The 24,014-nt window shown below is 36.5% G+C and overlaps 1 protein-coding gene and 1 long non-coding RNA gene across 9 annotated transcripts in view; one reads left to right on the top strand and one right to left on the bottom strand.

Moving 5' to 3' along the window:
• LOC100871615 (uncharacterized) overlaps positions 1-24,014 on the bottom strand; it is a 503,962-nt gene that overhangs the window by 254,118 nt on the left and 225,830 nt on the right. For 2 of the 8 annotated variants that reach the window (XM_086911194.1, XM_086911191.1), the window contains exons 1-2: positions 23,433-23,776; positions 23,114-23,342 (exon numbers count right to left, since the gene is read on the bottom strand). The exons of the other annotated variants lie outside the window; for them this stretch is intronic. In XM_086911194.1, the coding sequence (XP_086767320.1) occupies positions 23,114-23,163 (50 nt within the window). In that variant the 5' untranslated portion in view covers positions 23,164-23,342; positions 23,433-23,776. Of the gene's footprint in view, positions 1-23,113; positions 23,343-23,432; positions 23,777-24,014 lie in introns of those variants that run through there. 8 annotated transcript variants of the gene reach the window in all.
• LOC147657154 (uncharacterized) overlaps positions 16,795-24,014 on the top strand; it is a 67,247-nt gene continuing 60,027 nt past the window's right edge. The window contains exons 1-2 of the long non-coding RNA XR_015292985.1: positions 16,795-16,920; positions 21,884-22,139. This is a non-coding gene — a long non-coding RNA (uncharacterized LOC147657154). The remainder of the gene's footprint in view (positions 16,921-21,883; positions 22,140-24,014) is intronic.

Below are 24,014 nucleotides of genomic sequence, written 5' to 3'. Positions count from 1 at the left end.
GTGAAATTGCATTTTTAATTGATATTCATCGATATCCATTAACAGATACGATTCAATTTATCAAAGTTGGAAAGAAATTTTAACGATTTCTATAAAGGAAAAAACGTTCTCTTTCTAGAAATTTTTGCCAAACGATTCGCACTGTTAATGAAGCATCGGGAAGATGATTTAATTGAAACGAATTCAACGTGACTAATGAGGCGATGGTTGGCGTAGTTCTTGCGATATGGATATACACGACAGTTTAAAGTGGGTTTCGCTCCGGTTTCGCGAATCATTTATAACCGTGCTCGGTTAAAAGATCTTAACGCTCGCGTGGCGTAAAAAATGAATCAGTCGACCAACTCGAGCCCACTGGCGATTTCATCCCGCTGCTACATTATTTCTAATTACCAGAGATTTATTAACGCGGTCCCCGTGAGATCTCCGCTTCTGCCTGGTGGCCGTGCCACGTACAAAACCTATCGTGTTTTGTATCGTGAAACAATCTTTCTCGAGCGTGTATTTCGCGCGTGTAATCCCATTTGGCGCCACTTCTGGCGATCCTTCGAATAGCCGTTGTGACAGTGATGAGAAAAATGGCGTGTAGAAATGAACGTACCGTGATGTTAAATGGTTTGTACGTATTTTTACCTGTTGCTAGGTGAATGAATTGTTGAAAGATTTTATTAGCGATAATATATTTTACTTTCCTTTATAAATATAATTTTATAAACACTCTTCATCTTTGTTTTTTGCACTTGCATGTACATTTAACATTTCTAAGCATTTCTTTCTTTGATAAGTAAATATGATTTTATAAATATTTTTAAGAAAAATTGTTAATTTTCATGAATTAAAATTTTGTTTTTATCGATTTCTTCTTATATACGATGCATGTATATATGTCTAACCTTACCTTAATCCAGACTTTTTCTCTTCGATTATAAAAGTAATAGAAAGTTCCATTACTTATTCGAACTTCGTGACAACCGCGATTTCCCCTCCTATATTTTCATTTTACTTTTTGCTACGCTACTTCAGGGTCTCGTAAATTCAAATTACCCGCGCATTTATTGCTTTCTCCACGACCAACCTCGCATCGAACAAATTGTAGAAGAGAGTAACGCGGCTTATAAGAAATACCAGAGTGCGTGGCGATCGCGTATAAAGGAAGCCTCCTACAGTTTGTCGCACGCATGAACGAATTCTGCGCCAATAAATTCCGCGTTATAACGCGCTTCCCATAATAATATTCGCGGACTTCTCCGTCCAATGGCGGTCCACAATACGCGTTGATGATGAAACATCTCTCTGTTATCGTGACCATCGAAAATGAGATACATTCAAATGCTTACCTCGCGTGTCCAAAATTATCAGTGAAATTGCAAACAAGCGGTTTGTTATTCTACGTACGGTGCCTACGGTGATGCGAATCATTGCTTAGGTTAAGGACGGATGGTGTTGGAAAATGTTGGGTAAATATTTACGAAAAGATTATCAACCTCCAAGATGATTTTTTAATGGTATAAAAATTTTACTTGGCATTATTATTTATTATAAATTCTAATTTAATGTATTTGCGTTGTGTTTGAGTTAACCTAACCTAAATTATTTCGATCGAAGTTTTTGTTAATAACTTTTTTAATGAATAAAATCTTCACAATACCACTCATAATAATCTCGACATGATATTAAAATTATCCATTCTATTAATTCTAATCTTATAAATATTTTTTGCTTATTTATCGCATTACTAAAATATACTACATTTTAGTTTAACATGTGATTCCATTCTGACAATTTTGAACATTTAGAATTTCAATAATTTTTAATAATTTCGAGGCATTTTAGCGCTCGTTCATGCTTCAGTTTATTACGCTTCGTCACCGACCCCGTTCCTCAAAAATAAAAGAGAATTCTTTGCATGATCGAGCTCGAAGTTTATTCGTGGCGGGATATAGGGTGGGCTCAAATGACGGAGAAGAACGAGGGAACAGCTGTCGAAGTAGGGATAAGTGGAAAGTAAGAAAGTCAAATTGTTGGGCGCGATCTCGAAATTGGGGATGAATCGAGCAGCGAGGACAAAGTAGAGAATGATGCAAGAGGAAGATGTCCTCTGTGAGTTGTATCGCGATCGAAGTAACAGGTTCATTGAATTAATTTTCCTCGAATTTCAATCCAAATATACTACGTGTAAACGATAACACGTGAAACTGATTAATTAATTTAATATGCTTGCGCGCATCCGATAATCCTTTCACCTGATAAATAATTTTGCGAGTACGTTCGATTCATTTTCCAGATTTATTTTGACGAATCGAGTCCATATCCGCATATTTTCTAATATTAATAACCCCGGTACGATTAATAATTATTAATAATCATTCCATTCTATTGGAATATAATTACTTTTCCGAACAAGAAATGGTTCCGTTCGGTTTCACGGTTAATTTATTCATGAAAAGATTTTATACATTCAGGGATATTTAAAATAATAAAAGAATATTTTAAAAATTCTACACGAGTCAACAATCGCTTTTTCGCAATTCTGTCCAAGAAATTATGCAAAATTTCCAACAACTTGGTTTCGTGAAACCTATTCCCCAGGAAAATTAGAAATTTTAATTACGTTATAAAATATATATATATAAAACTTGGCAAGTTGGCGGATGAAATTCGCAGATAGCAGCCTTCAATGATTAAAAAATTACCTGTCAGTCTCACTTGCGCGATTCATTTCGCGTTTCAACTTATTTCTCGCCCGCTTCGCTCCATTCGATCTCGTGTCCCCTTCTTCACCCCTCGCGTTACTACCCCTATCTTCTAGAAGGTGACTGATTAAAGAAATCCACGTCAGATGTTCTCATCTCGAGGCGGGACGGCTGTCAAAAGGTCGCGTTAATTGCAACGTGCCTGATTGATTAAGGTCTCGATCCTATTAACAACCGAAGAGGATTAGGCCACCTGTATTTCAAGCAGAGATCGAGGATCTTATAATGACATTTCGTTGAACGAATTTACCCCTTGCCTCGTATCGATAACTTTTTAATTTTCAATCTTCACTTGCACTGGTGCGACAATTCTCTGCCTTGTACTTTGTAAAGAATAACGGATTACATTTTGGAAACAATATTTATATTCTAATGAAACGATATTATTTATCTTCGAATCTGATATTTATCTAACATCGTTTCACGTAAAAAAAATATCGATTCAAAGAATTCCAAGTTCGTGGTTTGAGATGAAGCAAAGCTTGAAGAATTATATACATTTTCGATTACAAAAAAGGAAAAAAATCTTTAGGCGAAATTATATTCAAAGAAGTGTTAAAACTTCGACGAGGTGGTCTTCCTTTTCTTAGAAGAGAAATTTTCCATCCAAAAAAAAAAAAAAAAAAAAAAGAATCGCGCTACGACATCCCATCATATCCCACATACCTACCTAAAAACTTTCATTAGAACGAGAATTCTCGAGTTAGGTGAATTTCCTCGCGGAACAATGCGCGAAGAATTTTTAGCTGACCGACCTACCACGTGTCCGCCACGATGAATAATCACAGGCGCAGTTGGAAAGATACGGGAAGACGCAAAACGGCGCGCAATAACAATTACACGGAGGAGGACGCCGTAATTGGAGATATAGAGGGAAGCCGAGGGGCATAATGGGCGACATATTTTGCATGAGAATACAATCAGCGCGATTCAGTGGCCGCAAATACGGAGCGTACGTATCAGTGTGAAATGTGTCCCCTGCATACGTAACGATAAGTCAAACCTGTGATCGAGAGCCGGGTTGCGCATGCGCACACGCTCCTGCGGAAGAGCAACCGCGGTTGAATAGGGCTAATTTATCTTATTAATGCGCGTGCCTCCTCTCCCTTCCCTCGAATCACGGTTATTAGCGGTTGTTCTTTTTTTTTTTATCCTTCTTCTCTTTTTCTTTTTTTCTTCCAGGTGGACCAAAGTCACGCCTACGCCTCGACACACAACGTTCCTTTCATCGCGAGTTGATGGACCGGAATGAATCCGCCATTCGTGACGGAAAAACGCGAACGACGCCCTCTCAACGACCGGGTTTCCTTTTCAACCAATCTCGACGCACGTGTAGATTCTCCCCGATTCTTCGAATAATTGGACGAAGATTTATCCAAGTTGACGAGATTTGAAATGTTTGTGAATTTTTTTTTTTTTCTTTGATCATATTTATAGTTTATTTTTATTATTATTTCAAGATTCGATCGATTTTTGTGAAAAATTTTTCGTGAATACGAATTTTGGGGAATTTTGGAACTTAAATGGAGATTCATATTTCAATTAAATCTTTATCGTAATTAAATTGTCACACATTCCAGAGAGATATTAGGATTAATTCTATTGCTAATTAACAGAGAGAAAATTTTCTCTAAACGCGTAACGCAACAAATCAACAAATTAAAATCAAATAAAAACGTAGCAAGAGCAAAACTCTATTTTTAAAATATTCCATACTCGCCGATTATTTATTTCGCTTTATCATTTATCGTTACCACTTCATTATTTATTCCATCGTCGAGTACCCACTCAATCGTTGTTTATTCCCGATCCACTCTCAAAATTGCATCGTATAAAATAAAAAAAAAAAAAAAAAGAAAAATCTACGCCCCCTTTATCGCAAACCGTTTATGGAATAATTTTCAACCGAAAAACTAAAGCGGCACGCATTTACGGCCCGCCGTTGAACAGTTTTAAGCCGCCCCCCCCCCCCCGTTGTAAAATATCGGTGGCGTCGAAACTCGAGCACCGTTGAAAAACGTTTTCACATCGTCGATATTAACGGCGAAATATTGTTGCCGGTAATCCACGTATTAATAGACACGGGCAATTAAAACTTGGCCAACGGAACGGGCCCGATGATGTAGAGAGGGAGGGAGGGACTTGTGTCTGTCTCCGTGCGTTCTAACAGAACCTCGAATTCGCTGGCGTATCGCGCCAGTTATGCGAATTGATACCGGCAATTAAAACTTTCGCCCCGATCGTGCTACGATTTCGCCTCGTAATTACGCCCCGCCAATGTTCTGAAGGGACATTGGCCAGGTTGAAGGGGGCATCTTCCACCGTTTGTTAATTCCTCTGCGTGATTTCGATCGGTTTTAATCCTTCCGATCCTTCCGCGCAGCAAATATTCTGATTCCGACGTGAATGATGGTAATTGATGAACGACAACGCACGAGGATATTCAAGTAATATATACAGCGAGTTGAAAATATATTTGAGAAAAGCGATCAGAGAAATATATAAACGGATAAATAAATGTATATTTTATTTTTACTAGTAGTTGGTTAATAAGAGTTGTTTTTTTATAAGATAATAATAATAATATTCTAAAGTAAATAATGTATTTTTACGTTCACTTCACTTTTCATAAGTGAATTAATTACGATTTACGTGTACATTTATAGTTAATAGTCACGTGGCGCTAGTGTCGCGTCACTGATCGTCAAAAAGAGCAACGCCATAAATATCGAAATCGTTAAAAGTTGTTTTTTATAGTTGATAATAATATTCTAAAGTGAATAATATATTTACGTTCACTTCACTTTTTATAAGTGTACTAATTACGATTTACGTGTATATTTATAGTTAATAGTCACGTGGCGCTAGTGTCGCGTCACTGATCGTCAAAAAGAGCAACGCCATAAATACCGAAATCGTTAAAAGTTGTTTTTTATAGTTGATAATAATATTCTAAAGTGAATAATATATTTACGTTCACTTCACTTTTCATAAGTGAATTAATTACGATTTACGTGTACATTTATAGTTAATAGTCACGTGGCGCTAGTGTCGCGTCACTGATCGTCAAAAAGAGCAACGCCATAAATATCGAAATCGTTAAAAGTTGTTTTTTATAGTTGATAATAATATTCTAAAGTGAATAATATATTTACGTTTATTTCACTTTTTATAAGTGTACTAATTACGATTTACGTGTATATTTATAGTTAATAGTCACGTGGCGCTAGTGTCGCGTCACTGCTTGTCAAAAAGAGCAACGCCATAAATATCGAAATCGTTAAAAGTTGTTTTTTATAGTTGATAATAATATTCTAAAGTGAATAACATATTTACGTTTATTTCACTTTTTATAAGTGTATTAATTACGATTTACATGTATATTTATAGTTAATAGTCACGTGGCGCTAGTGTCGCGTCACTGATCGTCAAAAAGAGCAACGCCATAAATATCGAAATCATTAAAAGTTGTTTTTTATAGTTGATAATAATATTCTAAAGTGAATAACATATTTACGTTTATTTCACTTTTTATAAGTGTATTAATTACGATTTACGTGTATATTTATAGTTAATAGTCACGTGGCGCTAGTGTCGCGTCAGTGATCGTCAAAAAGAGTAACGCCGTAAATATAAAAATCGTGAAAAAATTTTTTTTTATAAAGATTTCAAATAAGTTAATAATAATATTCTAATACACGATATTTTTCATGAATGGACTAATTACGAAGAGAAGTTTACGTGTATATTTTTATGGATCACGGTAGGTTACGCCATCTGTCGCGTCCCTATCTCCCCAAAGCCAAACCTAAAACGCTGTCAACAAGTAGCCGTAGTAACCTTTTCGCGAGCAACCTCTCGCGATAACCGCGACACTTTGACGTGTCGCTCTGCTTAAGTATCCACGACAAAAGAATACTTGTGAAAAGGGACGAAGGGAAAGGCAGGCAGTGACTGGGTAAGTGTGAAACGAGGGAAATCATTCTTCCAGAAGGGTGTTACTTGCTCGTTTCAAATAGAGTGGAGGGTGAGAGATCGCTCGGGATGGGAAATGGATTGATAAACTGCGATGATAATTGTTCCACGGTAAAAACATATATACAATAATATTATCACGATGATGATAAACGCAAGAACTATACTAATTTTCTTTTTTACATACGAATCGAAGCATTGGCAAAGTATTGTAAGATCTATAATATCGTTTTCTCTTTTATATATATATATATATATATATATATATATATGTATATATAAATGGAATTTTCTTTATCCAAGATCATTTAGATCAATGTATTATATATTCTATTCTATACCATACGAGAACCACAGGGGAAATCACGATGGAATTTTTTTTTCCAGGAAAACATTTTTAAAATTCAATACTTTCTCGACCAATCTCATATTTTTATGTCATAATTTCAAGTTTTTACACGTGCATCTTTGTATCAAAAGTTCAAAAAAATCACGAAAAGTAATCGACGCACATCGAATTCAAATCGTTTCGAAATCACCGAGATCAAAATATAAGCGCGCACTTCTTCTTCTAGGCGTTCGCTCCATCCGAATTTTGAACATTCGATTGTATATCGGCCGTTACGGGACAGCAGGTCGATAGGAAAAATGGCCCCGTGTTATAATACACGCGGCGGAATCGGCAAGCGTATAAAGTATAATCGGTTCGGTTATTAAAGCGAGCGACGAATACTTCATTAAAGTGCTCATCGAAATTATCATATTAGAGTGGACTTAATTACGGGATCACGGGGGAACGCAATTAACGCACCATCGGTGACGATCGCGATTTCCACTCCCACTTTCGTCCCCAATGGCCAGCGGGATCTCGAAAATTATTTCCCCGATAGATCAAGCGTTGATCACGTCGCTTCCCCTCGTTCGTGGGCAAAAATGGGATGGCGTTAGCCCGGAGAGAGTGAGTGAGAGAGAGAGAGAGATAGAAGCACGATAGAACGATCGACGCCACGAAATATCGCAAATTGGTATTAGCGGGCAATCGAGCACGAAATAAACAATCGCGTTTTAAACGTAGATCTCTGGCCACGAGCCGCCATCGTCCATTTGTCAGGGAATATCACATTTTTCTCCACGCCCATCCCACTTGTACACAGAGCGAAATAAATCGCGGCGAATAAAGAAACCACCAAGATATGACCTTCCTCTCCTCGTCTAGCCTTCTTCCCCTTTCCTCCTCCTCCTCTTTTATCGCTCGGCTATTTCTTTCTCCGCCATTTTATTTTACTTTCTCCCCCACCTTCGACGCCTTCGCTCCTCCAAGAACGTTCCGCGAGACTCCTCTCGTTGTCTCTCCGCAGGAAAGCCTACACCTCTTGCTGCAGGATGCCGTGAAACGTCGAGTCGAGGAGGGTTCGAGGAATGAGGGTGAACCTATCTACCTACCTACCTACCTACCTACCTACCTCCGCGTCCTTACTCTTTTACTTCTCGAGCTAGCTGGTATTGTACTCTCTTTTGGTATTTCTAATAACTTCTTCTCCTCCTCCTTACCGACCGAGCCACCCCTTCGTCCTTACCCCCTCGGGCCTCCACCGTCGCCGTTTTCTTCTTTCTTCCCCCTCGTCTCGACTTCACAATACCGGCAGTAATCCGACACTATCGGACCTTCTTCCTTCTCTCTCTCTCTCTGTCTTTCGGTTGCTCCTCAACCATCAACCTTCACCGTCTACTTCGGCTCACCCTCTGAACAACAATTACTCCGCCATATTGTCCGCTCTCCTATATCGTAAACGAAAGAAGGCGGAGGTCGAAAGACGGAGAGGGCGTATAAAGATGGAGCGGCGGGATCAAGTTTTTAATCACTCTCCAATGTCAGCGGGGAAAAAGAAATGCGAGAGATGCAGCGGCAGGGAGGAGGCAGACCTCCTGGCTGCCCGTTTTCTTTCTTTTTTCTTTTTTTTTTTTTTTTGCTTCCTCCCCTATTTTTCTCTCCTTTTCCTTTTCTTCCCTTCGTGCGAAGGCGTAAGTGTCGCCACCTACGAAGGGCTTTCTCTCTTTCCTTTCTTCTTCCACGCGGAAGAGGAAGTCTCTCCCTTTCCCGCGTTTTGTGCACGCACTCTTCATGGGGAAAGAGGAGTGCGTTTATGCAGATGAAACAACTTCGTGCCCGCGGGTCAATGACGCGCTAACGATCGTCACGTTTCCAAACCTTCACGCACGTGCTGATAATCGAATACAGATACAGATGCTGGTTGTTTGTCGATGTGATGTGATGTGTTTGTCGATGTTATATTTTGTTTCTTTTTTTTTGGGGGGGAAAAAAATCAAAGCGATCATTTTTATATCCTTGAATATATACTTGGAAGTCTTCGTTTTTTAAAGAGTATATTCTTTGGACTTGGACAGACGAATAGTGGGAATAAAGTATGGTATATTTATTTACGGATTGTAAAATGTTAGAAGTTATATAACGAAAATATGAGAAAAGGTATAAATTTTGTTAAGTGTATTCGATACTTCTCTATTGTGTGAACTGCCTTTGTAAATACGAGTTCAACATGGCGGACTATTATTGTAATTTATTGTAATTATTTAACGGAGAATAATATAACATTACGTGTACGTTTATTTCTCTATGTATCGATATTTTTGATAAAGTGTTTTTATGAACTTTTTATTACATGAAAACGTTTAAAACCCGTAAAGTTTGAAGGAAAATATTCTTTCAGTCGATCACAAATATTTTCTATGAATGTATGAAAATGAACTTTCGAATAAATTTTCACTTTTAATGAGAGAGAGAAAGAGGGGGGGACCCTCGGATGAAACGATTTCTTTTTAAACAAGAAATATTAATTTTCACAAAAATTATAGATCAACGTGTACGCAATGTAATCAATTAATGTAATCGCATAAGAAGTTGCGTTTAATCCACGATCGAGACGAGTCAATTTTTCTCCTCCAACGTTATACCGTTAAACATTGTAATTCTCTATTTTTACAACGCAATAACAACGTTAACTTCATCGCGAAGTTCTATCATTCTATGCACTGCGACAATAACGATCGTTTAACGCCACATTTATGCGTTATAACGAAGCCACCGACTAATAACTTACGACCGACGTTATCGCTTTACTCGCCTGATTAACTTCATGCTTGAGCCTAATTCTCCACCCATCCGCTAGGCTGCTTCACCTTCCATCGTGTTTACATCCTTACTACTTGAAATGGAAGATCCTTGTATTGCTCTTCAATTAGAAAGTGTCGATGATCGTACAAAAAAACCGATTTATGATAAGATAAAGTTTTATCGTGATTTTGATTTTCGTAAATCGATGGTATATATAACATAGAATTAGAATTCCAGAAAACTAATTTAATTCAATTTGTTAAATTTCTTTTACTTCTACATATTGAAATAATTCAAAGATTTAAAATATAATATAATATACACAGTTACGTTTTTGGAAATAATTGAAATTTAAAGAAATATATGTATTTTTTTATAATACATATAAATATTTTACATATACAATACGTGTATAAAAATCGTGTTAAGTTAAATTCGAGGACGAAGTTGGAAATGGAGAATTGGTCGTATCACCGTCAGATGTCACTAGTGATCGGACTGCAGCGGCTTGATTGCTAGCCCATTGTTAGCGCACGTTTCTCGTTTCTGTATACGAAAGCAATGCAAGATACTTTTTCATCGTGTTTAGATTTTAAAACAATTTGAACAAATCATTCGGGCAATGAACAAATATTCATTTGTTACATTCACATGTAAATAAAATCGTGCGAAAAATATTGTAAGTATTGTGATATTGTTAGCAACACTTAAACAGTGTTTCACATTTATATTCCGTGTGACAATGTGGCCCGAATAAGTTGATTCAACGATACCGATCGGACAGATTAATCTCTCTATAGGGATTTCGGAAAACGATAGTTTCGATTTTGAAATATTTCATCTCCAAAAATAATTTTTACACAATTTATATATACAATATCGAAAAAACTTTTTCAACATCAATGATTATTTATTAAAATTTTCAAGATGAGTTTAGAGAGAAAGATTGGAAATAATATTTGCAGAATTTTTTTTTATATAAAACGTAAATACAAATGAAAAATCCAATTTTCCTAGACTTTCGATTCAAGCGACTCTCGCAATCAATGATACAATTATGCAAATTTCTTAAAATAGATTTACATTCGCATCCTCCACTGCAAGTCCTCGGCTAATTTGCTCTTCAACGACTGCTAGACACCAACGAGAGCGCTTTCGTCGTTCGATCCTCGGCTTGTTCGTTTAATCCGGAATGACTTCGTTAGTATTTCTCTCTCTCTCTCTCTCTTTTTCTCCCTCTTTCTCTTTCTCTTTTTTCACGAGCAAGATCAAGTGCCGGGGAATATGATTTTCATCGTGGCCTCGACGTAGCCAAGGCCTCTTCACACGAGTGGTATGTAATTACAATTCCTTAAGTGCACCAACTTTTTAATAACTACTTTTACAACGTTGCTTGTCATTTCGTCAAATGAAACGAACCGACGGGTAATAATACAAACTACGAAATATGAAACAGTTCGCGATTAAACGCAATGAAATGGACAGTTACGCGAAAGTTGGAGAAAAATGTTAAGGGTTTTTTTATTCCAGACTTGGTTGAAGGTAATACTCGAGCCATTAACGACGCTTGTTTCCTCGTTGTAACAAGTGAGATCAAAGATTGCAAAAATTGTACAATTTTAATATAATGTATTATTTCAACAATCCTTTCGTTACATCGCTTTGCCAGAGAAAGAACTAATACATTTTTAATTTTGAAAAATATTTATATATATATATATATATATATATATGCGAGTGACGAGGATTCGTAATAAAATAAATTAAAAATCGTACAATTTGAAAACAATATTTTTTTCTTTTTCTGCGAATGGTAGAAAATAATTTTTTAGAAAATAAATAAGAGAAATTCAATAAAAATGGCGAAGATATTAAAAGACAATCGTTTTCACGCTATATCGTCTTCCATTATGTAGAGGTGGATACGCGAACAGTGTATCCTCAAGCATCGATGACAATCCCATCGATCACTTGACGAGAATCCCCCTGCCTCATCGACGCACAACTTTTCATACCGTGTTCAAACTATCCGACGTTTTCCCCCACCCGTCGATTGTCGCATGCATATTCTATCCTACGTTTACGTCGAGACGCGGCAAAGATAGCCGACGACTGTTCGTCGTCGTCGTCCTATAGATAATTCAGAACGTAGGTGAAGACAAAACGATAATGATAATGCAAGGGCAAGGTACAAACAGTATTCGCCTATAGATTCGCTACAGTCCGCGTTTGTTGCGGGCACACTTGTCAGCGCCATCGATTTCTATTGTACTTCCCCTCACACTTTGTTTCACGTCTACGTTTCCAATGGTGTTATTATTATTATTCGAAAATATTGAAATTTCGTATTGATTCTAGTATTCATCGATCGAACATAGTGGGAGTAAATTTTGATACGAGTTAATGTAATATAGGTTAGGTTTATGTAATTGAATAACGATAAAAAGAAATTGGAATTTGATTGGCATGCATAAAAAAGCGATTGAAAAAATATAGCATGTGAACATTTATCATTTCGTTCCTAACATTATCATGATAATATATATTGATTTTATGATATCAAAAATGGAAGCCATTCGAAAAAAATTTGTTAAACGATTAATAAGTTATAAGTACTAATTATTAGATTACTGTCATATTCTGGTGATAAAGTTTCCAATTCTATTTTTAAATATTCAAAGAGAGAAAAACGAGAGAAAAATATGTAAAGAAAGAATTGAAGGTTTCTATGATGATAGAAAAGAAACAAGTAGAAAAGAGAGAACATAACCAGACCTATGTCTGACTCGACGCTGGTTGCTTCCACTACGAGGCAGCCGCGTTTACGACGCGAGACACGTGCAAGAATATCTGCAACCGCGAACGAGATCGATACCGCGGAACGACGGTGTTCGTATTCAAGCTCCTTTATGACCATACTAAAAGGCACCACGTGAAATCAGCCCCGTTGACTTTCACCGTGGCTCGACTGATCCGGTTACGTTGCACACTATCGCTTTATCGATACGGAAGAGAATCCGAGCTGCTATCTACTTCGCTGGTTAAACGCAAACGTGTTCTTTCAACAGGAAAGTATGTCGTATTTTGTGCTGCTTTTAAAGTAAAATTTTGAGAAAAGACAAAGTATCTCTACTTTCTTTTTATTTAGTATATAAATAGATAGAAAATAATGTTACGTTTTATTATTTTGTTACTATTTGTTATCAATTCTCTATCTTATTTCTACATTATTTTTCCTTTGCATTAGAAAATTAATTTTTGTCTAGTAAACGTCTGTTTTTTTTTTTTTTTTTACTAAATGATTAAAAATAGTTTAAATATCGTAGACACTAATTTACAAATATTATAATAGCATTATTATCACATATTTATTAATTCTATTTATTGTATAAATATATAAGCAATGTAACAAGATATATTTCCATTCTTAGTACCACCAGCCCCATCCTGTGACCATTTTTAACCCTTCGAAATATATTTCAAAGTTCTCGATCGATAATAATAGTGTTCCGTATACCTTTTCCTTCCTTACCGACTATATTCATCAAAACTACCCTCTGCAATATCAACACTCGCTCGGCAACTCGTCAACAGCTTTTTCTCTGTTTTACCCTCTCAGTTACCGTGCAATAATAAAAAGATATCCTTCCTAGACTGATATACGTAAAAAAAAATTCTACTTCAACAAAATATTTCGTAATAAAATTATTAATTTCTTTCTCAATAATCTCAATTATTCAAAATGATCCACTTTTTTCATTATAAAACTTGTAACAATTTAATAGAAAGCAAACTATTTAAATAAAATAATACAAATAATTTTGACTTGGTTTTTTTGGAAAATTATTTTACAAAAACTTAAAAACATAAATCACGATCCACGATATTAAAAACGTAAATGCCCGGCAAAGCTGCAAATAAATTATACTCGTATGACATGTTTCGTAATCACACGTACCATACGAAGTGCCGTTTTGAACTTTCCAGGTCAAGAAAACTCGATGCCAAGCTAGAGTGGCCAATTCAACTGCTGATGAGCTGCTACGTGAGATGGGCCTCTAATACCACGAATTTCACCCAGTTGTAGGCCAAACCCATCCCTTTATCGAAGATCTATCCAGCAAGCCTTTGATTGCTGTCCATGTAATTCTAATTCGAAGCTATCGAAAGAAATTTACCTTGTCTTTTATTCTAGACAATGATCTATCAAGAATCGTTGCATCAATTTTATTTGATATCTGATAAATTTATGATTAATATGGTATTCTAAATTTCTTTAAAGTAAAGAAGGAATCTTAAAATCGTTTGAAATTCATGTCAAACTTCAATTCATCGCTTTAAAAATGTTTGAACATTTATTCAGAAATATCATAAAATCTCAATTATTTTATAAAATTTCTTTCCAATGAAAATTTTAACACGAATATCGATGTTACAAGAGCAAAATGCATTTTTAATTAATTATTAAACGTTTATAATATGGCAATATTAACGATATAAACACACTGTGTGAATCGTGTAAATAAAAATTGCAATTAAAATTTATCGATTTCATAATAATGCAATCGATATTTGCTATCCGACTAAATAAAAACCTGTAATATTTAACTTTTTAAATAACTTGACGAACGTAATAAAAATATTTCCTTCGCAATGTAACATAATAAAATTGATATTAAAATACTCGCAATTACACACAACAAAATTCCAATTTATATTTTATCCTTAAATCAACTAATTTCAATACAGATTTTCCTTCCCCCCTCCGCGTAAATTAAATATACACAAAATTATCACTCCTACATTGAATCTCTATCGATTACTTCCCAATTATTCTCCGTTTCTCTGAACAAAATACATATAATTTTAATAGTTTCGATAAAATATTTTAACGCTTATCAATCACCCAAATACACGACTATATTTTCATTCCTCCTGGCTGTACATACCCATTTTCCATCCCCTTTAAAACCATCCTGTTCCCAGCTACAGCTACAGCCCAATAACGGTGGAACAGTCATATTAAATCCCTATTACCCTTTTTTTTCAACTACCATATTCTTGCGAATATAGAGAGTGGAGGTAGATCGTTCGAAAACGAGAATTTGAATTCTTCGAAGCGTACGCCATAACCGTGGCTGAAAAACGGCTGAACACGGTTGGTCCATGGCCCCACGTGATATTTACGGGGCGAGGGCAAAAGTCGAACGCGGTTTTTCACCACGCGGCTTCCCTGTAATGGGCGAATTATTTGCATACCCTCGCCCATAGCACACACCGCCCCGTGGATTTACGGGGTATGCGCGGGCATTAAAGAGTTATTATCTCTTTCGCGACCGTTGGCATTCCTCGCCTCGCGGCGAACGACCTTACAAATGTGACGTTATTTATCACACATTTAGAGGGACGTGATCGCGGCTCGTTTGTTCAACGAACGAGTATTATTATTACCGATTTTGGCACGTTCCATCTCATCCTTGTTTAATTATCGTTTGTTTGTTAACGAAATTGTGCGCCATTTATAAATTAACGCGCTAAGATCCTTCCTACGTGGAAATTTCGTCGTACAGATTCTTCCGCCAGTTTCGTGGTTCCGTTCCGTTGATCCAGTTTAGGTGTCCTTTTCTTTCTCTCCGCTTCCTGTTCTTCTCTTTTTTTTTTTTTTGAATTTTTTATTCTTCCCCTCCCTCCTCCCCTCCCCCTCTACTTTTCTTCCTTAATTTTTTATTTTCCCCGGCTACCTTCGTGCTTTCGCTCGGTTCGTTTACGCTGGAAAAACACGGTTGCGGTTTAAGCGTGTTTCTGTGCGAATGCTTTGGGAAATAAGGAGAGATTTATCTGTTTAGCGTGTTTGCGCGAAAAACAGTTGAGAGGGCGGAAGAAGGGATTATTTAAAAAATTCAATTTTTTTTTTTATTATTCATGCGATTGCACTCTGATAACGATAGCCTCGATCTATGTATGTAACCCAAGAATGAAGAAAAAAAGATAAATTAATTTTAAATTTCTCTCTTAGGTAAAATAATTCTGTCGAAATCTTCCTCTCTTTCCTCTCTTCTTTTTTGGAACGATTACAATTATATTCTTGCTAAAAAATAAAAAAAAAAAAAAAAAAATAAAAAAGGCATTCCAATTAAATCACGTTCCACGATTCTCTTTACATTGCCTTAGATCGCGATTTCAATCCTTTTCCCGGTCCTCATTATCCTCGTCTCGAGCATCAAGACGCCTCGAACAGACAGGAGTTTTTTCCTTTAAAAGCATCTCCTTCCATCACGTCCCTTCCTGATCTATAACCAACGAATCTTTCATCGATGTGAAGACGTTCGTAAACATCCTCACGATTCTCTCTTTCTCTCCTCCCTTTTTCTCTCTCCTAGATTTCGTTCTCCGGTCCAACTCTCCAGAATTGTTTTTACCCGTCCTCGTGATCCAATGGAAAAAAGGCGCGCAGACTCGACCGACACACGGTCGTGCGCGCCATATTGAAATTTCCATAGGTATCAGTTGCATGTAGTTGTACAGCTTACGTACACTCGGACGCGGCCCCATACACGTATACACACGCGTGCACCGGCGACGGGAAAGGTCTTAGGGTCTCTATTGGATTACAGAACAAGCGGCTAGCACTCAAGCCTCCGTAACCCCTGCCACGCTCGGGGCAAAGTAGTTTAGCTTTCGAGTATAGCCTTACCTATCTAGCCTTAGCTTGCCTGTCCATCCGTTACGTTATGTATCCAGGATACAACCTAACCTCGCCTTACCTCGAGACGTTGGGTCTCGCGTTATCCCCCACTCCCGTCCCGCCTATTCTATTCGCTTTCTTTCACGTTCTCTCTTTTCGGCTGCGTCGCCGTCCCACGCGCAGCTAAAAGAAAAATAAAGAAGTGGTTCCACCTCTCGGCCCAATCTGCAATCTCGCGATTTATGCGTACGTGTATTAGAGTTAGGAGAGGCGAGACGCGACGCCACCCACTTTTTCATTTATCTTCCTCTCCGATGTGTCGTCTTTGCGGGATCGATTGGAACAGAGTGGATTCGAAGAGTGGAGTGGAAAACGTACGTACGCGAGGAGGACTGTGATTGAATTCATTCGATGTAGCAGCTATATTAAATGTGGTTTTGTGTGTGTGGGGAGGGAGGAAGAAGTGGGTTTCTCGAGTATGAGTTAATGTTGATGGATTAGTCGAGAAGATGGAAGATAAATTGTAGTGATGTAATATAAAGACATCCTTTGTTCCTTTTTCTTATTCATTTATATTTGTGTAACTTTTTGGATCTTACAATTTCATTTACATTCTTCACTTGACGAACATGTTCGAATTTTATACTTTCATTAGTATTTTTGTTTCAACGTCCGAGTGATTATTCCGAATCTACTTATTTCTATATATTCATATCCATACAAGTTTGAATTAAATTCGATTCTTATTTGTCTTTTTAAGTATTGCACATTTGTTAGAAGATGACATGTGCGTTGACATTTTAGATCCAACAATAGGCATATCGAGATAGAGTGAAATAGAATAATTTCATTGGATTGACCTCCCAATTAAAATGTCAATTATAAACAAACAAAATTTCTTTGATTAATTATATCAATTCTAATAAAGTCGTTTTATTTTACTTTACCTCTATTTATGATCTTCATCGATCTTTATCACTGTCTTCAATCAATACAGTAGTGAAAAAGGTGAAATAGAATAAAAGCATGTATATTCTGCCTAGCCATCTTTTGGCGAACGCATTGTAATAATAGTTTTCTGTCATCAATAATCAGTCGCCAGTTATATATATATATATCATAAAACGCCATCCAGAAAGCAATTGTATTGTGCCTGAAGAAATATCATCAGCACCGGTTGGAATGGCACGTATCATATTACACTGTTAAATTAGCACTGTTACTTTCCCGACAGCGGATTTACGTCTCGTGAGTCGTTGTCTCGCGCATGCGCTCGTGCGTACAAGCAGACAACAGCAAGCAACTTGACCCAAATAGACGAAATCGTTTCTGTTTGTCGGACACTGGCTGTTGGCAAGTTGTAGGGGCGCGCATCACGCGGCCATCTATGCATAAGAGTGTAACGTGTGTTACACACCCGAAAGACCATGTTATTAAAGTAGTAAATTTCAACGCTGCTATGATATGGATTAGACTTTGTCGACTCGAAAACTTTGTGCAATCGAAGCGGAGTTGGTGTCACTGGTTGAATTTCGTCTTACGAGTGAAATTGCTGGTGTAATTTCGGGGATACGGAGTTCGAGGATGTGTATGCATGATCTAACGTTCTATGTACGTTGTAATTGAGATAGTATTTGTAGACTTGGGTTTGCTGATTGCTTATTTTAATGGAATTTTTGAGTTGATTTAATTTTGTTTTCATTATTATTGTAGACTCCTAAAATTTTGACAAAATTTTATTCTTCCTGAAAAAAGTTGATAGATAAGAGAAGAAAATTGTTGAAATTGGAATTTTTGTAAAAGAAAATCTTTATTCCTATTATAACATATCAAGATCAATTTTGTCTAATTTTGTGATTCAACTATCTAGAAATTTGTAAAAAGAAAAGTGATAGTCTTTTTGAGGTTAGACTCGAGGATAAATTTATGTAGTAAGGGAATATTGAATTCAGACCATAATATGAAGGTAGTAAATTCTATTCGCCCTAGGTTACAATATGGGTTGCAAGTGACCCACTTTAACGTATTCTAATTAATTTAAAAAGTGTAAAATTAAAATACCTTCTTGTGTTACAAAGTGTAGAATAATTTGTCATTTAAAGACTGAAATTACTGACAAAATCGCTTTACAAACAATTTCAGCGTGAAATTATTAATCTATTAACAAGGATATTTCTTAATTAAAAACTCCTTTGAACTTAAAATTAAGAAGTTGCATATAGAATTAAAACAAAGACTCTTTGCTTAAATCTCTTGATTCGAATCTTATTAAATGTATTATTAAATAAATATCTTAATATGTGATATAATGCACAGTATATGTGATATGCTATAGCTACAAAAATATTAAAATTTATTCAGAGAAAAATTATTTAGAGAAAAATTTATGTAATATGTCAAACTCTATCAAATCTGTGCCGAAGTCACGAAAACTTCATTAACACAGTAAAATCGGCTGTGGCATGTGGGTTAGACTTGCACTTGTTGTGCGCTTGTTAGCGTAAAGCGACACAGGATTAAAGTTAGTTTCAATTCACTATATCAGGGTCTTCCATGAGAACTGAAACTGTGTCATGCGCAGTTCAACATCGAACGAAAACTTTCGAAAAATATTTTTAATCCATTATTCAAACAAGAATAGAATTCAATTTCAACTTTTATCATATACGAATATAAATCTATATGAATTAAAGTCCGCAACGAATTTTTATCGTGTACTCGCTAACCTAGAATAGTGTTATCTCGAGTAAAAGGGTCATTCCTAACCTCGCTATAGTTGTGTCAGCCGACAGTGACATACTGTTCAGCTCCGGAACTGTGAAATATCTGTAATCTGTCGTCAGAAATGGGTTAAGTTTAACACGAAGTTATTGTAGTAGTTAAATATCGTCTTGATATAATAATAAATTTAATATCTCTTGTTATATAATGACGAGAATCACAATAAACTTTTTGATTCTCAAAGTTAACAAATCGACGTAATAACGAATTTTTTAAAATAATTTTTAAATATAAAGTTGGCAGTTGGAGATTGTCAAAATCTCAATTAAAGAGAGATTTCATAGCGACTGAAGAAGTCACGATTCGTCATGAGAGTTGTATTAAGTTCACCACGACGTTATTAAAGCAGTAAATTTCGTTCCCTCGTGGGACCCGGATTAGACTATAGCTGGCTCAAAACTTCGAGGATGCCAAAGCTGCATCCCGTCTGTTTCACAAATGGTTTCTATCAATATCGCAACTTGTGTCGTCTATGACGTTGTCCGAGGAACAAACCTTGAAAATCTACCATCTTTGAACGAACGTGGCAAAAGTATCGAATAGACACTTTAGAACAAATGTATCCCATCGATCGGACACGTGTATGCACGATGTGTCGAGTACCATTTCAATTTGCACATTCTATTCTTCGCTTTCTTAAAATCATACGATCTTTCTGCACTTTTATTTCACATTATTCTTTTCCTCAACACACTTAATCTTACTTAAACTTACAAACTTCTGAACTTTGTCATTTTTTTTCAAAAAATTCTTACTCAACTCAAAGTGATCTCTAACTTGTGTTCACTGATCTTCTACGACAAAATGCTCGATTGATAACTGTTATCGACCGAGCAACAACTGTTCCTCGATCCACGCGCATGCGCGTGGATCGAGGACACGCGAAACGTAGACTTCACGATTGAAATTGAACAAAGATCTCTCAATTACAATGCACTCGTTCTCTCTGCCTTCGAACGGTCAAAGAAACGAGCAACGTGTTAACGAGGGGAAACTTTTTCGAATTCACATAGAAAGAAAATCGCGAAAATCGGAATTTCCACGGGCGGATCGTCGCAGCTGGAGCCTGGATCGCGGTTAGAGACAATTTCGAGGTTGGAAGTTGGATGGAGGAGGAGGGGGCAGAGGGCTGCCAGTCGTTATCCTGGAAATAAGCGGAAATCGAAATTGACGCAGAGAATTTGCCCGCGGACCAAGTTGTCGGCAAATGGAACGCGAGGCGGAACCATGTTGACGAAATAAAACGCGGAATAAAGTTACGCCTGTCCCTCCTCACCCCTCCCACCCCTTCCTGAAACCAGATTTATGGGTTCCGCCCTCGATTTGATTTACAATTGATTCTATCCGAGCCTTCTCGCTCAACCGAACTTGTCCTCGTAATGGACATTGCTCGTCGATCCGTGAATTATTAAGATGATTTATTGCTCCCGATTTGCCACGTTGCGCTCGATTGATTCGTTAATTTTTTTCTTTTTTTTTTTTTTTCGAAAAGTTCCTTTTTCTTTTTCCTTTTTTTTTTTTTTTTCGATCGATGCGTTCAATTCGAATATATGCGATTCCAAACGATTCGTTTATAAACGAACGAAATTTTATTCTGGAAAAAATGATGGAAGGAAAGAAGTATCGCGAAGTATTATGTATTTTTACATATATATTTATATAGGTAAGAAATATTTTATATTTTTTTTAACTGAAAATTAATAATAACAATACCATGAATCGATGAATATATATGCAATTTTAGCTTATACGGAGGTTAATATGGGTTAGCAAATTAATTTTGGAAATTAATTTTCCGTTGTTAATATTACATGAATAGTATGAAAATTCTCTAAATGCGATTCAATGAATTATCGAAATTATTGTAGAACGATGTATCTAATTAATTGACTAACAATTTAATCTAATTTGATCTGTAATTTCGAAGTATATTATTTGTCACGAAATTTGGGAATAAAAATTTGGATGTTCAGTTTCGATTTTCCGATCTCACAATAAATATGCTAATACATATTGAGATTTGAGAGTTTAAGCTAGTACCAAGAGTAAGCTAGTTTCTAATAAGTGCTAAGCTTGTATTTTCAAACTTGAATTTCGATCTCTTTCCTCTTTCTTCAATGGATAACTTAACAATACATTGAAACGAAAGCAATGAATGAACAGATTGAAGAAATAGAACGGTGTCACGAGTTGGGAAAACTGTTAACGAGGAGCTGGCAGTCGGCCAGTTAATTAAAACCAACATGTTTCTTAACTAGATTCTCCGAAGTATTATTTTAATCCACTCTGGATATATTTAAACTCGTAATCGCATCTACTATAACTGCATTCTATATCTTTTGAAAAGAACGAAAAATTCAATCAGCTTAAATTCCACGTTTAAAATCAAAAAAATAAATAAATAAATTTATTGATTTAATTTTTTTCAATTTTATATATCTTCTTAAATATTATTTTTCCTACTTCAATCTCTTTTAAGTACTTTTTATATCATTTACAATTTTATCTTGAAATATCAAATGCAACATAGTCGACATAGTCGTTTCTTAATTTTAGGCATGTGTCGCCCTCTACATACTCAATGTTTCGCTACTCAAGAGAGACGTAGCGTGCAAGTGTAAAAATTGCACTTCCGAATTTCCAGCGACACGTAGAACAGTCTTCTGGGTGTCTCTCTTCCATTCTCGTCGGCTATCACGCAATACTTGACTCAATGTACCTACGTGGACAGCCTAAAGGTACGTCGTGCAAGAAACAAAAGGAACGAGCAATAAAAGTTGACCTCATTGCTACTGCATCGTCGATTCTCAAGGTGAGATTAACGTGAATCTTTCAATAGGCCAAGCTTATCAAACTTTCAATACGAATTCACTCTAGCGTCTTTCAATGGAAATAAATTCAAAAATCTTTAAATTAAACATCATTTAATCCTAGCTCGTTCTATTTCCCCGATTCATTGTTCGATCAATGGGTAAATGCGACTTTTAAAAGAATCTGAATCCGAAGTTTTCACTAATAGGTATTCGGTGTACGAAGGTAATAACTGTTTATTGGAACCTATTATTAGTTTTATAAAATTCTCGACAAAGGTAATATCGCGCGAAAGGGAGTTACTTCCGGTAGATTGACGATCGAAGAAGAAAAAGGTTCTAAAACGAAAGCGTTCCGCTGGTTGGGGCAGTGTTAAAGGCGGTTGGAAGTTGTTCGTTCGATTTCATCGTTATCGCGAGTTGACTTCACTTTGCTTAATGAACCAAAGAGACCCGGGATCGGTGTTAGTGACTCGCCGTGGGTGACGCCGGTAGCGATCCATTATGCTGAACTTGTAACGCGTTTAAAGTACACTTACTAGGTGAACTGTGAATCATCCACGTCTCGAATTCGAGTTATGGCTCAAATATTCGCTTTTGACTTTAATTCCTCGATTGTTGATACGCGAAGTTAATTGCGGTTAAAATATCCCGTCAGTAATGGAGTTGAATAAAGTAGAACGAGTAAATATGAATATCGTAGAATGATTGAAACAATAGAAAAATTTACAAGAATTTTTAAAGATATTTTTAAAACTATGACATAAATATAGAATTTTTAAAGTTGGAAAGCCATCTTTTATCATTCTGTGTTCCAATCAATAACACAAAAATCGTTGGAATTTGTCAAGTTTCATCTTACGATTTTCATTAATCTAACCTCGTCAACGAAATATTTAAACACAATAAATCGTTCCAAAAGAAAATAATCTTGGTCAAAAGCGCTATTAAAATCTTAACAATTATATCACGTTACCTGTTCTCGATCTTCTCAAGAGCCAAGAATACGTTTCCAAACTTCCACATAGGAAGAGTATATACTTAACGCCAAACAAGGATAGCTAGTTGCACAGAGTTTAGGAGAAGAGCTAGGACTCGGTTGGGGCGTTACTCGTAATTGGAAACTGGCGCATAATTATCCTCGCAGCTGGTTGCCGCTCTTCTTGTCCGGTTGGTACACACACGCCTAACGGATTCTCGCACGGCTGCCGGCAAAACACCGTCATTAACGTGCCTCGACTCGTCAGTGAACGATGCTTCAAGTGTCTTCGCCCCACTTGTCGGCCGAAACTCACCGCGGTTAGATGCATTTGGGCCAAAGCGCCTTTGCGGTCCGGACACAGCATAATCGTTGCCGCGAAATCCGATTGCGGTTGTTCCGTTGGATTAAATGGCGTCTGAATGCTGCACGATCATCGTCGAATCCACCGTCAGGGGCGTTGTAATCGTCGCGTTCTTAAACACGCTTCGAAGCGTCGCGAAAATATTCGGCCGCGTGCACATGTGGATTCGTTTGTTCGGGCATTGTTAGCGCGGTGGCGCGCGAAACCGATTCTTGCTGACTCGAGAGAGAGAGAGAGAGATTTCGATCTATGCCATTGAATCTCTGTACTCGTCTTTAATTTAGGTTACGTTGGTGCTTTAAATTCATGGTTAAATATTTTTTTTTTTTTTCTTTTTTTTTAAGATTGATGAAGGAAAAGATAAAGAAATAGAATATTTGTGTAAGCTGATACGAGTATTGTTTTGTGCGATGTTTAAATAAAAAGAATATATTTGTGGAATCGTTAGGTGTGATTTCATTCTCATGTTACACATCGTTTCGCTGATTAAATTAGTTTATGCCCATTCTCTTTTTTCTTTTTTTCGAAATAATG

This window comes from Apis florea, unplaced genomic scaffold (assembly GCF_048593485.1).
Source record: "Apis florea isolate Af1SG1 unplaced genomic scaffold, ASM4859348v1 contig_3203_pilon, whole genome shotgun sequence".
NCBI classification, from domain to species: domain Eukaryota; kingdom Metazoa; phylum Arthropoda; class Insecta; order Hymenoptera; family Apidae; genus Apis; species Apis florea.
Note: the sequence above shows the minus strand (reverse complement) of the source record. Positions and strands in the feature narration are given on the sequence as shown.